Below are 24,683 nucleotides of genomic sequence, written 5' to 3'. Positions count from 1 at the left end.
CTAGAAAGAGAGAGTCAGTTAGCTGGAATCACTCACTAGGCATGAATAACTCACCAGAAGAATTAAAAAGAAAGTATCAAAGTTACTCAAACTATATACAGCAAAATGCATCAAAATTAAATATAGATACAAAAAAAAGGAGCACAATATACAAGTAGTGTTTGGGCATGCATAAGATGCAATGCACACAGCTTAATATTATTTTGATATGCCACGGTCTTTTTTTTTTTTACTCCATTCTGATAAATCAGAAAGCAAAAAGTGAAGTTAGTAATTCAGGGAACATCTAATTATTGCTTGTAATAAAACATATGATTTAAGAATAAGTGGATCGTCTCTTTAGAAGGGTGCACCTCAGTTCTGGGCAAGAGTTGTATTTATTTATTTATTTTTATTTTACATTTGTTAACCAGAAAAGTCCAACTGGACGCTGGTCCATTTTCAGCGGAGGCCTGGGGAGAAAAGCTCCAAGCAAACAATACAATTAAATAGTGAAAACACAGCAGCATCTAAAGATACATAATAGTAATATACATACAGGATACATATATGCAGTACATACAGTATACAGTACAGTATAAAAGAACATTCCAACATAAGTGAGCAGTGAATATATAAAAATAATTTTTTTTTTCTCTCGAGTTGGATAGCAAGCATTAGATACTAAGCAGATTACTGACAACAAGACATAGGGAGGAGTCAATTATCCCTAGCAGCGTCCTAGCACCAGCACAGTGATATGGTCTAGCCTGGGGAGTAACATGTGCAGTGTCAATTAGTTATGTAGTGGGTTTTGAGAAGTTTAAATTGGGAAGTAGACGTGGTAGAGGTAAGGTGGCTTGGGAGTGAGTTCCAGGTTCTAGCAATAGAGCAGGCAAAGAGAGATTTACCTGCATCATTTTTGTGTTTGATGACATTTATGTGGTTCTGATGACTTTATCTAAGGGTTCTGGTGGTGGTGTAGGGGTGGATTAAGTTTTGAAGTGCTGGGGTCTTATCACAGTGGTAGTAGACTTTATGTGCTATTGAGAGTTGGTTGAGTAGGAGTAGTTGAGGTAATTCGAGCCAATTTAGTTGTTTAAGGGCAAGACAGTGATGGGATCTATGAGAGGAATCAGTAGCAAATCTGGCAATCTTGTTGTAGCAGGATTCCAGTTTGTTTAGTTCACTGTGGTGAAGATTAGTTATGATAGGGGAGGCATAAAGGAGAATGGATAAAAGGTGGGTTCTTGCTAAGGTGGCCTTGGTAGGTCCAGTGATGAACTATCTATTCCTGTAGAGGAGACCAAGCTTTCCGTTGACTTTCAGAATTGTTTGGGCGATATGAATGTCAAATCTTAGATTATTGTCGATTTCAACACCTAATAGTTTTGTATGTGTAGTTGGGGTAATTTGTATGCTGTCGCTAAAAGTTATGGAAAAATCATTATTTATAGGAGAAGATCTACTAGGGCTAAAGAGAATGAGCTTTTCTTTTTTTTGGGATTAAAAATAAGTTTTATGTTTGTGAACCACTCCTCAGCTAAGGAGAAGTTTGTTTGAGTTATGGCTTTTAGTTCATGTAGGGTGGGGGAGGCACATATAATGGTGGTATTGCCTGCATATTGCACAACTGAGGCAGAGGGTGTGGATGAGGCTATTTGGTTAGTAAACAGTGAGAATAACAGAGGTCCTAGGATGGACCCTTGGGGAACACCGATGCCTACTGGCAAAAGAGGGGACAGTTTCTCTTGCCATAGAACTGCCTGCTGACGGTTTGTTAGGTAGTTATTGAACCATGATATGGTGGAGGAGCTTATGTTAAGTGTTGCTAGACTTTCTAAAAGCATACCATGGTTCACCATATCGAAGGCTTTTGATAAGTCTAGGAATATTGAGGATACAAACAGACCATTGTTTCTATGGTGATTGACAGTGTTGGTAAAGGAGAGTAGTGCTATGGCAAGGACTGAAGCCATGCTGGGATATGGATAGCAGGTTATTTTTAGGAGGTACTGCATTAGTTGGAATGAACTACCCTTTCTAGTATTTTAGAAGTGAAGTTTAGATTGTTTTATTTGCATTTTATTGATAGAATTCTGCTCTTAAAGTATTCATTCTTTTTGTCAACTGCTGTTCCTAAACTGAGCTACAGTATGTTTGTCTTGATTTATAACATTGTATGGTATGTTTCAGTTCAAGAACCTTATTTAGTATAATAAGTTCAAGTTCAAAGTTCATTAACCAAATGTGAACAGTAAAAGGCTGTTCTCTTAAAGAAGGCTCTACATTTTGACATGACCATTCTCAAATGTTTAAATATGAGAAAACATACCATCCATCAATGTTCCAAAGTGCAGGACCTGAAGATATTCTCTCTCACGCATAAAACCTTTGAGAGGTGAAGCCCAGCCTTCTGAAAGTATCTGAACCCACTGCAAATCCAGCTGGAATACATAAATGCATATTACAGTCTTAAAACCATATCATTAAAGAAGGTCCACAATATAATGTTTAATATCTAACAGAAGCAGAACATATAAAGAACACACTCATCTGCATGGCACTAGATTGACATTGACATATAAACTGTGAGTATATGCCCTCTGTAATCAGTTTCATAGGATTTCAAAGGAAGTTACTAGGCTAATGTCCCTAAGGCCTTTACAAGCCTAGCCATGCAGAAAAGCCTGAGAATGCATGCTGACCACATTTACATGGTCATTTTTTGCAGAATGATTCTGTGTTCAGCACTGACTACCCCTGTCCATGAAGGACATAATTGCCACCCCGGGAGTGAATTTATGGTCACCCATCCAGTTGTCAAGGTTATGCTTGAGTCATTTTGGGGCTCTGCTTCACATGGAGTGGGAGCTTATTCCAGAGGAGTGGCAGTCGCTGAGATATATATCTGTGTTCTGTTAATGCCACAGGCCAGGTTGAGATCCCTGGAGTGAGTTATTCTTGTCCCATTTGATATTTGGATGTGCAGCAATTTCATTCATTTAGGGTCCAAGACTGCTCTGTAAGGCTAGGCATAGGTCACCTCTCAGCAGCCTGTATGATACAGAGTACAGTGACATGGCTTTCAGTCTATCCATGTATGTCATGTTTTGGAGGCCTTGGATTCTCTTGGTAAGAAATCTCTGTGGTCTCTCCAACTGCTGCAGGTGTCTAGTGAAGTATACACAGAAGGGAGCATTGTACTCAATTAGTGGTCTGACAAGGGTCGAATACAGTGGAGCTGTAACCTCCATGGTCTTTGATGTGATGCCCTTGTTTATGGGGTGCTTAATGTAGAATGCTTTTCTTACCAATATGGACACATAGTGATTGAAGTTTAGGTTGCTATCAACCTGTGTTACTAATTCTCACACCACTGAGTTTGAACCTAGAGGGGTGCTATGTATGTCATAATTTTCAGGGACTGCTTCTTTGCTAAAGGGGATAATGAGGCTTTGTTTTGCATTAAGTTTTAGTCCATGAGTTTGACACCAGTCATTTGTCTGCGTCAGCCCTTTATGAAGTACGTTAACATCATTTAGGGATTCTACAACTGCACCATGTTTACAGTCATCTGCAAACTTGGTAAGCCACAGGCCATCCACCTTAGCATTCAGTTTGCAGAAATAGATTCCAAACAGTAAAGGGCCAAGCACAGATTCCTGTGGTACCCCACTGGTAACTGGTTCTGCTGGTGGAGGTGGACTCCCCAACTTAGACAGTCTGCATTCTGTCGGTGAGCAAGCTTGCTACCATTCTAGTAATGTATGGGTTAATCCCCAGCTGGGAGAGTTTCTCTATGATGCCTGAATGGGAGATTGCATCAAAGGCCTTGGCCAAATCCAGATATGCGGTATGTACTGTTTTGCCCTCATCTAGGGCTTTGGTGACATTCTCAAAAAAGCTCACCAGGTTTAATAAGCAAGCTCTACCCTTGACAAAGTCAAACTGAGTTGGGTCGAGAGTTTGAAGGTCGCCTATGTCCTTGTGGATAAGGTCCATGACAATTCTTTCCATGGCCTTGAGATGAGGCTAGTTAGACTTATGGGTAGATACTTTCCAGGGTCAGTTGATGGACCCCTTTGTGTAAAGGGATTACAGTTGCTGTTCTCTACTCTGCTGGGACAAAGCCTGTTGTTAATTTGTGTTCTGACTGGATCTGATAGGTCTTGTTTTAGATTATTTAGTAAGCAGCCTGGGATGTTATATGGTCCCATAGAGGCTGAGTTTTTAACCTTGGAGATTGCTTTTATGACCTGTTCTTTGGAGATACTCAGTATAGGACTGGTGTCGGGAATGCTTTTGGGTATGACAGGTGGGGACAGGGGGTGACGTTACTGCTAAATCTGTCAGCTAGCAGATTAGCAATTTCCACAGTTTCATTGTAAGTGGTACCATCCACTACAAGTTCGGCACATAGATGGGCATTCCCCTTTAGGTTTCAGATGTAGGTAAAGAATGCCTTGTGGTTGTCTTTAGCTAGGGATGCTAATTTAGACTTGTAGCTAGCCTTGGAGGACCTAACAAGATATGTGATTTGCTTGTTCAGACTGTGGAGGGCATTCTTCCTCTGTTGAGTTTATTCCCTCTTGTTCTTAGATATCAATTTCTTTCTTTTGTTGTGTAACTTATTTATACTTACAGTCCACCAGGGTGGCTTGTTTTTTCAGGTAGACCTGGTTTTGCTCCTGTTTGGTACAGCCAAGTTAATGCATTTGTTTAAGTGGCTATATATATATATATATATATATATATATATATATATATATATATATATATATAAATTGTGTATTCCTCTGCATAGGGGACATTGCTATGTTGACAGGGGATTTGAAGCTTTTTATGCCATCATCTAGTAGGCAATAGTTAGCTTTTGAGAATTTTTTTAATCTTTTACTTCTGATGGGGTGTCAGGTTTGATTTTTACTTCAAACAAGACAGATTTATGGTAAGACCTCACATGGGAGGGCGACCCACAGGGGCTAGGGCAGTGACCTCCCATGCTGGTGAGCACTACGTCCAGGACATTTGATCCCCTTGTGGCAGTGCTGACCAACTGTTTCAGAGCATTTGAATTAAAGTCCAGGAAGCTCTTAGAGATCATGTTTGTGCTCGTACAGGTTGCCCAGTCGATGGAAGGATAGTTAAAATCTCCCATGACCAAGATGTTAGGCTGTATGCTGAGTAACTCTAGCAAGTCCAGGTAGACGGTGTGCTTCCCCTGTTTCATGGTGGGGGCCTGCAGCTAGCAATGATGTGGGAGGGTATTTTACCTATAGTTAATTGGACCTGGAGTAGCTCAAGAAAGTCGTACTGTTTTATAGTTTCAAGGTGTATTTTGATTTAATGAAGATGGATACACCTCCACCTTTAGTTTTTTTACACTCAATTTGGGGTCTGAATGTGTGACAGGCATTGTAGCCATGTACAGCCGGGGTTCTCTCACCGGCCTTGAACCGAGTCTCTGTGACTGCAGAAATGTCAGCCTCTTCCAGGGTGAGGAGTGCTTCCATGGACTGCAGTTTACTGTTTAGGCTCCTAGCATTATGCAGCATGACCTCGAGTTTGTCTTTAGTAGTTTTCTTTACGCTGGAACGTTTGTTGTTTGATCATTGCCTAATAAAGGTACTACAGGGGAGGCAAGCACCTTTGACAGTATCCAAAAGCATTGAAGAGACAGGTGAAGACCACCTCTGGCAAAGCAGCGTGGTCTGTCGACCATGTCCTCCCAGGCAGACAGATACTAGATTCCCCAGCAATGATATCAAAAGCTAAGCCAATTAGTGAAATCAATCATTTTTTGTTTGTATTTTGGCATCATCCTTGGTGAAGGTAGAATTCTGCTTAGGGCTAGGGACATATAATCTGACAGTTCAGACATGTCTCTCTTCATAGAGTCCAGAGAGGTACATCTCAAGTCATTCACACCAATATGTACTATGACGGAGTCATAACGGTAATTGTTGCTGAGCGGCTTGAGTGCGTGATTTGATTGCAGCCGACTGTGACCTTCTCCTTGTTTAACCTGGTGAGGGGTACATACGTGTGTCTTACTATTGAATCGCCTATAACAAGAACATTTGGTTTTGAGGTGTTTTATCTTAGGGCCTTAATTGTTGAGGCACTGATATGTGTGTTGTTATATGCAGTGGTGGATTCTGTTCATATACCTGTATATGTTTGCGTATGTGAGTTTATGTGTCTTGACTTCTCCTGTGTTGGAGAGAAGCTATGTGTGCTGAAAATGTGTTGGACGTCTTGTTTGCTGTTTTTTGAGAGGACTGATTCTAATTTCATGGTATAGTTACATCTCTCACATACTGTATTTGTCTGCTTTAGGAGCAAGTGGTTGTCAGTACACAAGATACAATTGCTGCATTACCTCAGGATGCCCATGTCAATCACGCTGACTGGAGAAGTGGTGGATTGCAGTCCGTCCATTACGGCAAGTGTATGTTGTAGTGACTAATGGGGAATGGGCTAGATGGATTTGCTTGTGAGACTAGCAAAGGGCAGCTACTTTGTGGAAGACTAAGGGTGGAAGACTGCATCAATATCTCAGAATGCACAGCTGGGTTGCTTGTTGGATAGTAATGCATGGCTGTGTTGCACACAGAGGAGCTAAGGAGGGTTTACTAGCAGATACTAAGGGAAAATTTACGTTTCTAAGCATTTGCATCTATACACTGCAATGCCAAACCTCACGGTGCAGTGCACAACTACACATAAACATGTTGCTTAAACAGAAGTGAGGTAAAACCATTCTAACATAAACTAGCCAATGAGAGAGCCCAAAACTGAGCCCTACTCCAACAATCCCCAACTCTTGTGCTGCACACTTCTGGCCCAAGGGTGCAGGAGGGCCCTCCTAATGTAGGATGGCTGGTTTTAGTGCTCAGTTTATTCCAAACAGCCTAGATTCGGCAGATCTGAATTTAGTCTATGCTAAGGATATACAAAAGTACTATGATACAAAGTGCTGAACAAAAACGGTCAGGGCAGCAATAGCAAAGAAAAAAATGAAACAGCAAAACTGTAAAATACAGTTCAACAAGTGCAAAGCAAGCTTAAAAGTACTTATTTTTCATTGTTCTCAGAGGATGCTTTGGATTTAGATTAGATTCACTCCAGGTCATAGTATTAAGACTGAGCAATGCTACTTTGCAAATTAAATAGTGCTGCTTATCTGCATATTACTGGGAAAAACAAGGTATAAACTTACATTATTTTAAAACACAGCCCAGTGGCATAGTAAAACGCAGCACTAAAGGTGTGTATTAATATATCATGTGGACCATCTGAAATGCCTTTCCACTTACAAAATGATTCAAAGACATAACAGCAGCAAACTACAAGACCATAAGATGTGGTAATTATGAACTTAGAGAAATGCAATGCACAGTGTCATATTGCTTCTTGGCTAGTGACTTTTAGATTTTTTGTTACTTATTTTACAAATTCAGCAAAACAGTTTTAGTGCATACACCGGAAGCAAAAATAATTAGAAGAAAATTTAATAAATCATTACGTTACAAGGGAATAAAATGGATGAGAAAATAAGAAAGAGAACTCAAGGAAAGAAGAAACAGGCATTCCCATCCTGACATGGGTGGGACTACTAACTGCAGCAGCAAATTAGTAAAGAGAATCAGAAAAAAATTAAGGAAAACCAAACAGGAGGATTATTAAGGAAAGCAAAATGTGAGTAGTGCTAGTACAGGAAGCATTTTTATGTCTGGGAAAGGAACAATGTGTAACAAACAAAAGGTGTTATGAACAGAAAATAAGACACAAAAGTTTATGTCTAAGTATGAAAGGATTAAAAATGTGTACTGCTGCACACAGATGGGGTGTCAGAAGCTGCTGCAGAAGAAGCTGTGAAGCATCTAGAAAAGGCAGTTTAGCAGAGAGCAGCAGAAGAAACAGAAGATAAGATGTTACCCAGTCAGGGTGAGTTTAGAGCAGCTCAGTATAGTAATGCACCAATTAATTTTCTCCAAATTTTTGTGTCTCCCAAATACTCATGTAGGTACAATAAAGCTCATTAATTATGCATTATAATATATGAGCAAATTCACAGTTTACTACCTACTCACTGGTATACAACTGTACAATGCACACACGTATATTTATATATGAGGCCCTATCAGAAGCTCAGGTTTTCAGAAACTCGAAATTCATATGGAGGAGACCATATGAATAATTTTCCAAAAATTCAAAGGGTTTGAATGTCGATCGTTGTACAGTGAGAATAGGGTAATTTACCCTTTTCCCCACTGTAGTGCAATCTTGGAGTTTGTATGAATAATGTGCAGGGGTTGGGGGGGATGCAAGGGGGCAATGTAGAAAAAAGGTAAATTTCTTCGTTTTTTTCAGAAAATTGTTCATATGGTCTCGTCCATATGAATTTCTAGTTATGGAAACTCGTGCAACTGAAATGGACCCATATATGTGTATATATATATATATATATATATATATATATATATATATGTGTGTGTATATATATATATATATATATATATATATATATATATATATATATATATATACACACACACACACACACACACACACACACACACACACACACACACAGACAATTCAACATCACAGAATACACATGTACACAGGCAGACAGGGAAGGGACAATCTATGCTGGTGCTACCTTTAGTTCAATTAAATAAAGAAATAAAAGTCTTAAGCATATGAGTTTCATGCAGTTATTACAAATGCCAGATCATCAAGTTTTAACAATTCTATTTATTAGCTTCAGTATTGGTTTTGGTTCAGTTCTGTGATATCTGATTCACAGATGGGAAAAGTCCAAAATGGCATTCAGTGAAAAACATATATGCTCAAAATAATCTGTTTTGGCTGCAGGGATCTCAGAAAGTCACATATAGATGCTCTCCCCACTAAATTATAACTAACTCTAGGGTCACTGTACTGTGGTGAACAGTGCAATTCTCTGACTTGTGGCAAATTGCCAAATGCTGTCTTGGTTACCTCCATTCAAGGGACTCACAGAAAGTGAACTGAAAGAAAAGAGCTTTTCCTGTCTTCCTCACCTTTGTCCAGTCTGAAAGAAAGTATGGTCCCTTGGTTTACCTGTGATATTGCTTTGCAGACAACTTATTATCACACCTGTGGTAGAAGTGCAGTTAATTCGGACAGCTGCATGGAAGCTTTCACATTCCTATGGCAGTAACTGAGCTTGTTTTCCAAAGACCCTCCTCTTCACGGCTTGTGTCTCTGATACAAGATAGGGCCTGGCAAAGTATACTTTATCAGACTAACCAAATAAACTGTTGTAGAACAAATCAACTGACACATTGCAAATGCAGAGCTATAGGCCACTGTTGTTCTCTGTTAAGGACATAGTTATTCTGGAAGCCTTCACTGGCATGCTTTGAAAGTACCTCAGAGGACATAAAATATGTGAAATGAGATGCAGAACCATACCTCTCAACTTCCATCTCCGGAATATGGAATACTACCTCTCATAATGTGGAACAAATGGGCAAAATGTGGAATACTTAACATCTTACCAATAACTTCAAATAGGAAGCTTACAGGATGGTTAAAATGTGTTACTTTATATTTATACAAGTTCTTTTGATGAATCAACATGACTCTGTATTTACCATGCATATCAGTTTAAAAAAATCTTAACAATGAATTTGTGACAAACCCTTTCAGTATGGGACAATGAGGAACATGGATTTTTCAAGACAGAGTGAGGTACATTTGAGAAGCATGTGAAGAACAGAAGGTGTTATGACAAGAAACCAGACAGGTACAATCAATGAGAGCTCAAATGTGTCTGTGAGTGTATTTTGTGTGTGTGTGTGTGTGTGTGTGTGTGTGTGTGTGTGTGTGTGTGTGTGTGTGTGTGTGTGCGCGCGCAACTCAAGGACTAAAAGTGTAAGCTCTGTATCAGAAGTCACATGGAAAAAGCACAAAGTTCAAGGCCTTCAGAAAAGTGCAAGATGGCATCTTTCAAAAAATTGTTCAAAAACTTACTTGCTATATAGCACACTGGAAGACAGAAGACTGAAAGAGAAAGCTTAGTGTAATATCAGGAAATGTTACTTCATACAGACAGAGAGAGAGAAAGACAGAGATACATATAAGGAACAATACAGAGATTCAGAAATTTGAAGGAGTATTTAGGTATGCAAGTCATACACAAATAAACCACAGAACTATAACAGGAGTAAAATGGGCTTTAGGTGATTGGTTAACCAGGACTGATGAGCTTACTGAAAAACAAGCATGAACAATTACTGACTGAATAAGTCAAAAGTCCTTATCTGACATTATGCTTCTTTGCATTACAATAATGTCACTATATTGTTCTACTTTCCAAAAGGGCCTTGGGTATAGTTATAAGTATAAAATGGTCATTGGTTCTGAATTAATGCTGAACTGGTTGCTAGTAAAAAACTTCACTAAGAACTTGTCTTTTAGACAGCTGAGATAAGTACATATCCAGAGAAATTAAAGCAACAAGGCCAAACGTTTTTCTTCCTAATGCTTAGCAACTGCTGAACTCTCTGCCTGGAACATAAGAAAAACTACAGGAAAAACCTGGTTCTAACATTCCCAAGGAAGTGGTCTGAGGTAGTGTACATATCTTTGTGTTCTAGTACATAAACAAAAGGGATTCCAAAACAATGAAACATACAAAGGTTGCATGGTTAAAAACGAAGCAGGTTTTAAGGAAAGTGTATAGTATATTTTAACAAATATTTTTGGTTCATCCTTCCCTCGCTGACATCAGGAGCAACTCCACTTTAAACAACAGAATATTTGGTGATATAAAATACATAGGTGGGAATAAGATAAGCAAACCTGTGGTAAAATGGGACATTGTTTCTATAAGGACCTGTAGACAAGAAGTAGCCAACTGGCAGAACCAGTGGGTTCAGCATGCAAATTATTTGAATACTAAACATGGGAAGTTGTTTCCACAGTACAAACCTCTATGTAAACCTCAAATTAATATTCTGATCTTGTATGTGATCACACTTAAGGTAGGTGTCAATCTTAGCTGATGTCCTGCTAGCAAGTCTGCATGTCCTCCCTGCAGTCGAGTGTGTTTTAAAGACATGCAATAGGTGCATGTATGCGTGTGTGTGTGTGTGTCTGCAAAGGTTGGGCTGGCAACATGACACCATAAAAACTCTAGTGCGAATCAATCTGCGGACTGGAGATCCACTATGGTGACTCCTAACAGGAGAAGCCAAAAGAGTGGATTTCCTGCAAAGACTTTTGATACTGTGGCAGTTAAAAAACATTGCATAAAGAAAACTAAGGCTGGGTCATAAACATATCAATGATGGGAGCAGGACATGCAGAAAGAAAATTAACTCTCTATTATAAGGAAAGAGGTCAAGGCAATAGAAACAAAAAGACAGTAAACAAAGAATGGTGACAGTGTGGGTCACAGTGGAGAAGGCAAACAGTGAAATAATTTGCAGAGAGACTGTACACTGACTCACCCTCCTAAAGAGAATGAAACGGATCTATAATGTTTGCAACTGGGAGTGTGGTCAGTATGGATTGTGATGTAAAATGCTTGCAACTAGGATTGTGTGGGTATGGTTCGTTTTCATATGTATGATTGCCTATGTAGTAGGTGATGGTTTAATAAAGATGTTACTTCTTTAAGAAAAAAGGCAGGAATTGAATAATTCATGCACTGTTGCTTAGGTTTTATGACATATAGCAATATATGCGAAGTAAAATGTTTGTTATGTTAATTATAATGTGATTACTTTTATATGAATGTAAATTTGCCTGTGTCACAAGTGATAATTCAGTAAAGGTGTTCGAAAAAACAAAAGAGAGAATAAAATGGATAAGATGGTTACCCTTAGGATGAGGAAGAAGTGGAAAGTATTAGGGATAAAAGACTTCAGTGTGCCAGAACACAATTACTACAGTCACATATATGTACAGGGACATTCTACGTACACTTCCCAGGGCATGCCTTAGACAAGCTGCTTTTTCTTGAATAGATTTGTGCTTTCTAGCACATTCTTGTACCAGGACTCCTCAAATTGGGACAGGATCTCAGGACTAGAAATACACACTTTAGTTTATTAACTTAATAAAAGAGTTAAGCTAATCAAAAGTGAAAAAAGAAAGTTCTGGACTGCAAGAAACGGAATAATGTGAAGAAGAGTCTACAGCCGAAACACATTTCAAAAAGGGCATAATAGTCATGTAGAAAAACTGCCACGATGCATCAGAAGTACCATCAGAGAAGCAGTATTTTATGTGTGTGTGTGTGTGAGAGACAGAAAAGCAAATAAGCAAATCATAAAGAAGAAAAATACCAATGTTTTAAAACAAGGCAGTATCAAAGTTTAGGTAAAACAATTTAGTATGTAAGAAATAAAAGTAAGCAAAAAAGGAGAACAAAAATAATAATTAAAACTACAATTCGTACTGTTGTTTTAAGAATAGCCATGTAAAGCCTGATATGGTCTGACTGTTGGGGAGAACTGACTGTGATTCAGTAACCATGGAGTTTATTATTATTAACAGATTGTGTGGGGGAGGCATGATATATATATATATATATATATATATATATATATATATATTTATCCTATAAATGAAAACAAAAGGAAGCAGGAAAAATATCCAGAAAAGCAAAGGCCTAAACTGATAAATGATAATCACATCATTCAAAATACAAAGATATGAATAGTGATGGTAAATAAAAATGATGCTGGTGTGCTGGTAAGGATACTGAAAAACAAGGCTGCTAAATTAATATTTCTGCTTAATGTTCATGAAGGAGAATATGGGAAATGAACCATAAAGTATGATGTAGAAGGAAATAATTCTCTTTTACTCTTGACAGAAAATTAAGCAATAAACGGATGCATGGAAAGGTGCATAGAAAGAGAACAAACTTGGCATAATTGGAGGAATGGCATAAAACAGCAGATTAAATTCACTACAAGAAATGTAAAATAATTCAGCTGTGAGGAGGAATCCCAGTAAAGAAGCTTATGGCAGAAAGAGAAGCACAGCACCAACAACAAATGAAGAAAGTGACCTGGAGGTTGTCATAGAAACTGAGCTAAGAAATAGCACACGGCACAAGGGAACAGAAAGGAACGACAGTGCGATATTAAGAGACATATGGAGTTGTATTAACAACAAAAGAAAGGACGTTATAATCCATCTTTACATAGAACTTATAAGACAACATCTGGACAGCTATGAACAGTTTTGTTCTGGAAATATATTCTTTGTAAAGAAATAGAAAGGATAGTCACTTCATAAGAATAAAATGTGCACGGCATATAAACATACATACTTATCATTTGAAGTATGTAAACATCTTCTAAATGTGTTTGCCTTTAATTATTAGCCCTCTTTTTAATATGTTAGCATACCTCAATGTGTTATACTAACTGTTCTTATTCCCTAATTACCATGTATTACACTGTAAGTTCTCGGAGCTTTTCTCCCCAGGACTCCGCTGAAAACTGACACTAGCTGTCCAGTCGGATTATCCTGGTAAAACAAATGTTAAATAAAATACAACAGAACTTTACAGTCCGGAAGAAAAAAGGCAGATGGTGGGCAAGACAGAAATGACTTAAGTGGGTAATATCTAATGAAAAAATGTATGGCTTTGGGAAAAGTAGAAAATAAAATACAGCGATACAAATTGAATGACTCATGTATGAGACAATGAAGTTTTACTAGTGGGTGGAATTTCTTCCAGGAAGCTCATGTTTCAAATAATTATTATTTTCAAAATACTGCATTCTGGTTGACACAGAAATGCATTTACATTCTCTTCCTACTGCTGGGTCTATATTTTTTTTGTATTAGTTGCGCGATAATTCTGAACGAAGACACAGGCAACAGTTTAATAAAAGGTTTATCTGGAAACAGCTGATGGACTTCAAACTACAGATGGAAGACACATTTTTTCTTGCTCCACATGCAATATGCCCTGAAAGAAAATAAACTGGAATTGCAAGACAAATGATAGTGAAAGGCTCATACCTGAGAAATTGGCAATGTGGGTAATGTTTCTATCTCTCTTTGTGCATCATTAAGCTTATTTTCTGGGACAAAAAGTTCGTTTATCTCCTCAGTTGCAGAAGAAGGGAAAACACCCTAAAATTAATACAAAAGAGAGCATTAGTTGAGCCACATATTCACATGAAGATATACTGACTTTTCCAAGTACAAGTTAAAAAACTGTTAGTTATTAGCTGGCAACTTAAGGCAGTGGCTTAATTGTTTAAAACACGAACACCAGTGTGTGTATTATTTTGCCTATTTAAAGCTTATGTTATGGTAACCAAAATAAATTGAAGTGCTGTAGCATATATATGAATCCAAGTGGAATATGACGCTAAACAAAAAGGAATGAAACCTCAAATGGTTACAGAATGCAGTAATGAGTATGCCAGTGTTTAACTTTGATTTTATATAGGTTTACAACATATCACAGAAAGGTACTCTTTTTTTTTTTGTGAAATAATTTAAGTGAATATAGATTAATGATATGGAGGATGACAAACTTTATGACCAAATTTAGACAGGGCAAAATGTGATAAATTCATCAATTTATAGATTACTTTCAGCGTGTATGTATGCATTCATATTTAAACAAAAAAAATCCAAATGTTTTCAGGAAGTTGAGTACTTTCTCCATCATCCTAACAAATGAACAAACAATTTTCAAGCTGTTTAGTATTATAACACCATACATTGACAGTTGCCATATAAATGACATTGACTGAGTAACCAAGAAAGCACAAAGATTCGGCTACAAAATGTTTCCAGTTCATGCTGGCCTCTTCACCAAAGCCTGAAAGGTGACCAAGAAACAGAAATGTAATGTAACAGAATCTCTTGTTCAAATACATTATCTAGTTAGTATTCTGTACAAGGCTAACTTACTAGTTGATAAGTTTTAAATGGGCAAGTATTCAACCACCCCCATTCTCTTGCTCTCCGTATCAAATTACTGGTGGCACAATTCCTGGTAGTGATAGCACTGTGTTTTTGGTCATTTCCCTTTTCTCCATGTTGGTGTGCCCTTTGAGCTGATAAATGTAAATTCAAGGAGCAAGAAGCTTGCCCTTCACATTGTGGGGGGGCTCATTGTATAGTATATGGTACAACAACCTCAATAAATATAATAAATACTTCATTTCTGTACTTTTAAGTTATTTTAAACTTAGACATGAGTTTATGTTTTCTCTGCGTATTGTCTAAGATGATTTGCTTTTCTTTTGGTTTGGGAGTTTAAAGCAGAGCTCACAGTACAGGCTGCCTGACATTGGCTAAAATGTTCTGCATGTTCATAATGAATAACATTCAGACAGGTACACACTTCACAGGTAGAACAACATTCTACCATATGTTACAATGCCTGTGGTTATGTGTACACTCAATGACTAATTATTATGTATAAACTCATTACCCTATTGGTGGACAAAGATAAAATGCTTAGGCCACAATGGCCCAAAGTTCAACCCATCAACAAGCAGATTTCCCCTACAGGAAGTCGCTGTCCCCCCTTTTGGGGGGAATTTCCCCCTTCTTTGAGTTGGTGCGACAGTGGAGTTGGAATATGAAAGTTTGGAGGTCAGGGAGACTCGCTCCAGCAGTTTTTTTCTGTAAATGCAGTTTGGGAATTTTGATCCTCAGTGCATATTTGTTTTCGTCCATTCATAGTTGAAGTATAAAGCTCTTGCCAATTTAAGTATTTTAAGATTTTATTATAGCTAATTTCCTTACCATTAAAAAGGAGTTATAAATCTGAGAACGAATAAAATATTTTACAGCAAAAGCACAACAATGTAATTGGTGATTTTTATTTATTTTTACACAGGAACAATTCATTATGTAAAGAAGGTTTCTTACTAGTAATAAAATGCATGACTGAATCCAGGTCAACATACATAACATAAGCTGAAATGATATCAACTAATGCAGGACAGCAAAACAAATATGCAGACAGAAGCATCTGATGCACAAACACAGCACCAAATAAGCAGTGGAAAATCACATAACAGAAACAAGAAGATACCACATAAAACAAAAATGATTGACGTGTAATTGTAATGGGCATGTCTCTGAGAACTAAGTAATCTATTTCTTCTTGTTCTATGGACCAGTCAAGTGATACAATGAGTAAATAGACCACACTATCAGAGATGGGGAGGAAACAATCCTATATATTGAACTGGGACAGTTTCCTTCACTATGATAGTGACCATGTAATAGCTCGTATGTTAATATATCTATATCTGGCTGTATATATATATATATATATATATATATATATATATATATATATATATATAGACACACACACACATACATATATCTTAAAGGGACAATCCCAGAATATAAAATTCTGACAGAAAGAAACTTGTCCTGATATCTCCCAGTTGTCACCACCCACTTACCACATCATCATCAGTCCTACTCCTGGTTTCAGTTTAAATTATGCAGCCCTGTTTTCATTTTCTCTGGTGAACACAATATTCAGTTCCTGTCAAAGCTTTCAGTCCCCAATCACTGGGAAACAATAAGATTACATTTTTGTCTGTGTTTGTGGTGGTGGTGGTGGGGGTGGAGGCTAGGTAATACACTCAGTGTTTACTTTTAGGTTCATAGGTAGGTACCAGGCTATTGGCCCTAGGGCCTATGTAAGCCTAGCCAAAAAGGTTCCCTGGCTTTCGCTGCCCAATAAAGTTATTTTCCTGTGCCCCTGTCGAGCAGGGCCACAGGAGTGATCCCCGGGGTGAATCTCCTAATTCCCATCCATTCATTTGCTTGACATAGATAGGTAGCTTGTTCCAGAGTATGGGAAGTCTCTGGGACAGGAATCTATCCCTCCAGCATGTTCTATTTATTGTGGTGACAAGGTTTAAATCCTTAGACCATGTATCCTGGAGGGACTGGGATTTCTTTAGGTGTAGCTTGTCCAAAAGTTCTGGGTTTGACATAGCTTTGTATGTTAGGCAGAGATCACCTTGGAGTACACGATATGCTACGGAGTAAAGCTAGAGTTTTTTGAGACAGTCAGCATAGGACAACTGTTTGAGACCCGTAATCCTCTTGGTGAGGTACTTGTGGCCTTTCCAGCTGTTGCAGATGTCTTGTGAGGTACATTCCAAAAGAGGTGTTGTACTCAATAATGGGTCTAATGAGTGCTGAGTAGAGGGGAACAATGACCTCTTTTTTCCTGGATGAGAACCCTTTTGTGATGACGTGTGCCATGTAGAAGGATTTTCTGACTACTGTGGCGATGTGATTATCAAAGGAGAAACTACTGTCCACCTGAGTCCCAAAGCCTCTTATCACACCTTTGGCATTAAGAGGACTGCCACCAATGTGGTAATTCATGTGGACAGAGTTTTTACCAAAGGAGATGACAATGCACTTTTTGGCATTTAGCTTGAGGCCATGGCTCTGACACCAGGCATCTGTCTCAGTGAGGATGTCCACGTTGTTTGGGGACTCGACTATGGCACCTAGTTTCCAGTCATCTGCGAACTTCATCACCAGAGGCCCTCTGTGTTAGCCCTTACTTCAGAAAAGTATATACCAAACAGAAGAGGACCCAGGACTGAACCCTGTGGTACTCCACTTATCACTGGCTTGAAGTCCAATTTGGAGTGTGCAACTTTTACAGTGTGAGTTCTGTCAGTGAGCCAGTTGGCAACCCATCTTGTGATGTATGAATTTATACCCAGTTTAGTGAGTTTATCTATAATTCCAGAATGGGGGATGGTGTCGAAAGCCTTTTTGAGGTCAAGATAGGCTGTGTGAACTGCCTTTCCCTCATCTACTGCTTTGGTGACTGTTTCAAAGAAGTCAATCGGGTTCAGGAGGCATGATCTGCCTTTCACAAACCTGAACTAGATGGGGTCCAGGGTTTGGAGGTTACCTTTGTCTTTGTTTATGAGTTCCATGATGATGCATGCCATGACCTTGCAGACCAGGCTCGTCAGACTAATAGGGAGATAGTTCCTGGGGTCCGTAGTGGCCCCCCCTTTGTAGAGTGGTATAACTGTTGCTGTGTGCCATTCAGTGGGTACAAAGCCTGATGTGAGGCTATGATTGAACATGGTGCTTAGGTGGGGGGCCAGTTTGTTCTGAAGTTCATGTAGAATGCAGCTTGGGATGTTATATTGTCCATGGAAGCTGTGTTCTTGGCTTTGGAAAGTGCAGTTTTTACCTGTGCAGTTGTGATTTCAGAGGCTCTGCATTCTTCCAGTATAGATATGGGCCCTTTAGGGGGTGAGAGGGGGGTAAAGTTAGCACTGAACCTATCAGCCAGTATGTTGGCAATATCAGTTGGTTCTGTAATTTTCGTGCCATTGTGCTGTAGCTCAGAGCAGACCTGGGTATTGCCATTGAGATTCTTGGCATAGCTATAGAATGCTTTGTGGTTGTCCTTGGGCAATCTTGTCTTCATAGCTAGCTTTGGAGGATTTTATGAGAGATCTCAGTTTCTTAATGAGGCTGGCCAGGGAGCTCTTCCACTCATTGTATTCTACTCTCTTCTGCAACCGTTTCTTCCTTCTGTTATAGAGTTTGTTTATAGCAGGGGACCACCAGATTGGCTTCCTTTTTTGGAGGATAGCGTCTTGGTTCTGTTAGGGATAGCATGATCCATGCACTCATATAAGTGCTTATAGAGTGCATTTGTGTAGAATTCTGCAGTCATAGCTGCAGTGCCCATTTGTAAGGATGTCGTGAAATTTGACACTTCTATCTTAAGAACCATGAAGTTGGCTTTTGCAAATTTTTTTACAGTTGTTTCCTTAATGGGGAGGTGTAGAACACTGGTCACTCATGTTGGTAAAGACTAAGTCTAGGATACTGTTGCCCTTGGTGGGGGTGTGGATAAGTTGCTCCAGGGCATTGGAGTTTATGAATTCTAGAAAGCGTTGCACGAAGGAGTTGGTACATGAGTAGTTTTCCCAGTTACTGGTGGCCATTATTAGGGTGTTTGGTTGGACCCTAATATTTTCCAGTATATCAAGAAAAGGGGAGTGGGAGTCCTGGGGCATGGTAGGGGATCTGTAGCTAGCTACAATTTGGATTGCAGTTTTGCCCAGTGTTAGTTGCAATTGGATAATTTCAGATGCATTATGTTGGCAACTAGCCTGGAGGTGTGGATATCCTTAATGAATATGGACACACCTCCACCTTTGGTGTTCTGGTCCAGGTTAGATGGCTGAAACGTATGGCATGAGTTATAGCCTGGTAATGCAGGGGTGCTCTCTGGAGCCTTGAACCAAGTTTCAGTCACAGCACAGAAATCAATGTTCTCCATTTTGAGGAGTGCCTCAAGTGAGTGCATTTTGAGGTTTAGACTTCTATCATTGAGTAGCATTACCCTCAGTTTTTGTTTGCCTGTACCTGGTACAGTGGTGAGTTTGTCATTTGGACATTGTTTAAAAAGGCACTATAGGGGCGGCAAGAGCCTTAGGCAGTATATGGAATCCCAGGGCCAACAGGTGCAGGCCATCTCTGGCAAAGGATCATGGCCTGTAGACCATGTCGTCCCAGGCAGACAGATACTGTATCCCCATGGAATGACACCAGAAGCTTAGCCAATTGTTGAATTCAATCATTTTATCCTTGTACTGTGGTATCATTCTGGGCAAAGATAGGATGCTACTCAGGGCTAGGGTCATACCTGCCTGTATTACAAGATCAAAGAGCTGTTCCGTGTCTCTTTTCATGTAGTCCAGGGAGGTACATCTCAGGTCATTCATAATGACTGAGTCATATTTGTACTTGTTGTGGAGTGACTTGAGTGCATGGATTATGTGGCGGATCCTGGCTCCCGAAAGGCAGCTGACAGTAACTTTCTCCTTGTCTAGTCTGGTGAGTGGAACATCAGTGTGCCTGATTATAGAGTCACCTATGACTAATGTGTTGGGTACGTTGTTTTGCCTTATGGGCTGTGGTTGAGTGGCACACTGAGTCTATGGGTTATGTGTCTTTTGAGTTGTGTTAAGGGGTGGAGGTTGCTTGCTTTTCTGCTTTGGAGGTCTCTGTTGTTTGGGCAGATTATTACTGAGAGCCTCTGCGAACATTTTTGTGTATCTATGTGTGGGTTTTGACAGTGTAGGTTTAGTGGGTCTATATGAGTGTGGTGTGGTGCAAGTGTTTACCTTCTCCTCTTGACTGACAAGTTCAGTCGGGTTGAGAGAGCTTTGCTTCCAGTTTGGCTAGATAAATGCATCTCTCACAGGTTGTAATGTTGGGTGGTGGGAGGAGAGGGTTGTCTGTGTACATGAGGCAATTGCTACATTGCCCCAATATGCCCCGATTCATCAGGTAGACAGGAGAGAGCACTGGGAGCTGTCCCTTGGACATGCCTTGGTAATCACTATTTTCCTCTAGATAAGCGAGGAAAGTAAGTACTGGAGCTGTTTTCCTCTAAGCAACTGAGGAAGATAAGTACAAAAAACTGTGGGCCACTACGTAATGAGGAAGGTTGAGTGCTGTAGTAAACTGTAGTTTATTTAGTGCTTACAACAGTTCTGAACCAGTGCTGAGCACGAAAATGCAGATTCAAGTGCTAAAATTAAGAATCTGGCTAGTTCTAAGGGAAAAACTGAAGAGCAGACTTTATGGCACTGGGAATAGATTAACCCTAGCTAAGTGGTGCTGCGCGATGCTCAATCTCGTGCAAACCCATGCAAACACAGGTTTTTAATCAGAAAGTTGAAGGAATAGAAATTAAGCCAAAACGGCCAATAAGGTTAATTTCAAAGCTGGAAACCACTCCTCTTGTGACAGATAGACTGCTCTAATGCTTACCACTCTCACTGATAATCAGAAAGACCTCCCACTACCACAACAAGGTCTGGACCACTCAGAAACACAGACTAAAGTCCTGAAACCAGCAGATCTGGGATCTGGACTATTCTAGTATAGGAAAGCACAGGAAACAAGCAGTACATATATATATATATATATATATATATATATATATATATATATTTGTTTTTATTTTTAGAAATTAAGCAGAAAAAAAGAAATTTAAAGAGCAGAAATGCACAGAAAAGGATGTTGGCACTTGAGTGTGATGCCCACAGTACTAAATGCAATTTAAATTTTGACTTTTAAGCAAAAAAATCAAGTGCACACACAGTAAAATGATCTAATGGTAAAATGCAGCAGAAATGCAACGGAACCACAGTAAAAATGGCTTTTTAAAGTGCAACTAAGCTAAAACAGTTAAGAGAAAGCCAAAGAGGTACTTAGATCAGCAAAAAAAGTCTCTCCGTCTTGTTTCTGGTGCTGTAGTAGTCTGCAGGATGCCTAAACAGGATCTGCTAAGCTAAAACAAGTGCAAACCTGTGCAAACACGGGTTCTTAACTCAGAAAGTTGAAAAGGATAGAAATCAGCCCAAGACAGCCAATAATGTTAATTTCAGAGCTGGAAACTACTCCTTTTGTGACAGATAGGTTGCTCTAATGCTTACCACTCTCACTGATAAGCAGAAAGACCTCCCACTACCACAACAAGGTCTGGACCACTCAGAAACACAGACTAAAGTCCTGAAACAAGCAGATATGGGATCCAGACTATTCTAGTGTATGAAAGGATGGGAAATGAGCAGTACAGATAGTATTTTGATAGTATTTTTTTTTTTTTAGAAATTAAGCAGCACAAAGCAATTTAAACAATAGAAATGCACAGAAAAGGCTATTGCATTTGAGTTGCCCCCTACAGTACTAAATGCAGTTTAAATTTTAACTTTTAAGAAAATAAATCAAGTGCGCACACAGTAAAACAATTTAACAGTAAAATGCAGCAGAAATACAACAGAATCACAGTAAAATCGGCTTTTTAAAGTGCAGTTAAGCTAAAACAGTTACGAGAAAGCCAAAAAGGTACCTCCCACTACCACAACAAGGTCTGGACCACTCAGAAGCACTGACTAAAGTCCTGAAACCAGCAGATCTGGGATTTGAACTATTCTAGTATAGGAAAGGGCAGGAAACAAGCAGTACAGATACTTTTTTTTTTTTTAGAACTTAAGCAGCAAAAAGCAATTTAAACAGTAGAAATGCACAGAAAAGGCTGTTGCATTTGAATGTGACGCCTACAGTACTAAATGCAGTTTAAAGTTTGACTTTTAAGCAAATAAATCAACTGCACACACAATAAAACGATTTAACATTAAAATGCAACAGAAATACAACAGAAACACTGGGTACCTCTGTTCATGAGGGACATGGGTGCCACCCCAGGGGTGAATTTGCAGTCTCCCATCCAGTTATCTAGGTTGTGTCTGAATAGGGTCAGTGAGGAACTCTGTTTTACGCGAATATAAAATCTATTCCAGAGAAGCGGCAATCTCTGGGAAACATATCTGTCTCTCCAGCATATTCTGTTAATGTCATAAGCTAGGTTGAGATCCCAAGAGCGAGTGACTCTTGAGCCATTTTACTTGTGGATGTGCAGCATTTCCATTAGGGTGGAGATTGCTCTGTAGGCCAGGCATACGTCACCTATCAGCAGCCTATAAGATACAGAACAAAGTGACAGGGCTTTCAGCTTACCATGTAGGTCATGGTTTGCAGTCCCTGTATTTTCTTAGTGAGAAACTTTTGAAGTCTCTCCAGCTGCTGCAGGTGTATGGTGAGGTAGATGCAAAAGGGGGTGTTATACTCTATTAGTGGTCTGATGAGGGTAGAGTACAGTGGAGTTATAATATCCTTTGACCTGGATGCTATGCCCTTGCTTATGAGGTATAATACGTACAAGACTTTCCTTACCACTGTGGAAGCTTGGTGGTCAAAATTAAGATTACCATCAACCTGCATTCCCAAGTCTCTCACCATTGGGTTGGAACTCATGGGGCATGCTGTTAATATTGTAATTTGTAGGGAATTCTGTTTTGCCAAAGGAAATAATACTGCATTTTTTTTGCATTTAGTTTTAGACCATGGCTTTGTCACCAATCATTTGTTTGTCTTACACCTTCTTGTAATAGTTCCACATCACTGGGGGACTCAGTAATCGCTCCCAGTTTGCAATCATCAATGAACTTGGTGAGCCAAAGGCCATCTACTTTGGCCTAGACTTTTGAGAAATAGATGACAAACAGAAAGGGGCCCAGCACAGACCCCTGTGGTACTCCACTGGTGACAGGTCTACTGGTGGAAGTGGAGTCACCAATTTTGACAGTGTGTATTCTGTTAGTGAGCCAACTGGCTACCCATCTAGTAACATAAGGGTTAATTCCTATCTGCGAGAATTTCTCAATGATGCCAGAGTGGGGAATTGCATCAAAAGCCTTAGCAAGGTCGAGATAGGCAGTGTGTGCACTGTCTTACTTTCATCCATTGCTTTGGTAATACTCTCAAAGAAGTCCATCAGGTTTAATAAGCATGAGCTACCCTTAACGAAGCCAAACTGGGTTAAGTCCAGTGTTTGGAGGTCACCTATGTCCTTGTTGATAAGGTCCATGATAAAACTTTACACTGCCTTGCAGAGGCAGCTGGTTAGACTTATGGGTCTGTAGTTCCTAGGGTCAGTTGATGGCCGCTCTTTGTGCAGGGGTATTACTGTTGCTGTTCTCCATTCTGCAGGAACACAGCTAGTTCTCAAGTTATGATTAGAGAAAGCCAAGTGGCTCCATTAGGTCTTACTTTAAATTTTTTAGTAAACAGTCTGGGATATTACCTGGTCCAAACTGAGGCCATGTTTTTGGCCTTGGTGAGTACAGAGATGACCTGTTTTATAGAGATACTAGGAAGATGGCTGGTGTCAGGTATGCTTTAGGATGCGGTAGGTGGGGATGGGGAGATAAAGTTTGCACTGAATCTGTCAGCTAGCAGGTTGGCGATATCTTCCAGTGTAGTATGAGTGATTCCATCTACAACCAGTTTGGCTCACAGCTAGGCATTCTCCTTTAGACTTTGGATATTTGCTTTACAAGACTTCTGATTTTCTTGTTTAGGCTTTGGAGGGAACTCTTCCTCTGCAGAGTGATCTCCCTCTTACTTTTGGACATCAATTTCTTCCTCTTGTTATATAATCTGTTTATACTTGAAGTCCAGTACAGTGGCTTGTGTTTACAGGAAGACCTGGTTTTGATCCGGTCAGGTAAAGCAGAGTTTATGCAGTTGCTTAAATGTTTGTACAGGGCATTTGCATACAGTTCTGCATAGTGATCATTGATGTCTGCGATCGTTGATGAGCTCAGTCACATTAATTTCCAAAAAATCCTGAAACCCAGGTAGTGCTCCAAAGCAACAAGCCTTTATTCATATTTATTAGTGGATAACTACCTGAGTTTCATGTTTTTTTGGAAATTATTGTGATTGAGCTCATCAGTGAAGTTTTATGACCACTAGTTTCTTTGTTTTTTCTTTTTTTCCTCAACACTTGCGGTGGTGAGGTTGGAACTAGATAGATTCCTGTGCTTGTTCATTTTTTATACTTCAGTATTAGATTCATTCATCTGAAATATTCCTTACTTAGTTTTGTTTCCATTTGTTCATGTTTTATTTATGATCCTTTACCTATTCCCAAATATTTACTTACTCCCAAATAATTATACACTCCCTTCTGATAAAGTTCCTTTATATCACAACCCTGTCGCAGGTTGTAAATAAATAAAAATACTCCCAAATAATTATATATTCTCCGCAGATCA

At 39.2% G+C, this 24,683-nt stretch overlaps 1 protein-coding gene across 1 annotated transcript in view; it reads right to left on the bottom strand.

Annotated features, from left to right (window-relative positions):
* PAPSS2 (3'-phosphoadenosine 5'-phosphosulfate synthase 2) overlaps positions 1–24,683 on the bottom strand; it is a 388,626-nt gene that overhangs the window by 144,861 nt on the left and 219,082 nt on the right. Inside the window, exons 6-7 of the mRNA XM_044056309.1 lie at positions 14,026–14,139; positions 2,315–2,426 (exon numbers count right to left, since the gene is read on the bottom strand). Of these exons, the coding sequence (XP_043912244.1) occupies positions 2,315–2,426; positions 14,026–14,139 (226 nt within the window). The remainder of the gene's footprint in view (positions 1–2,314; positions 2,427–14,025; positions 14,140–24,683) is intronic.

This window comes from Protopterus annectens, chromosome 14.part0 (assembly GCF_019279795.1).
Source record: "Protopterus annectens isolate FY-2018-M chromosome 14.part0, PAN1.0, whole genome shotgun sequence".
Taxonomy (NCBI): Eukaryota; Metazoa; Chordata; order Ceratodontiformes; family Protopteridae; genus Protopterus; species Protopterus annectens.
The sequence above is the reverse complement of the archived record's forward strand: the minus strand, read 5'-3'. Positions and strand labels throughout refer to the sequence as shown.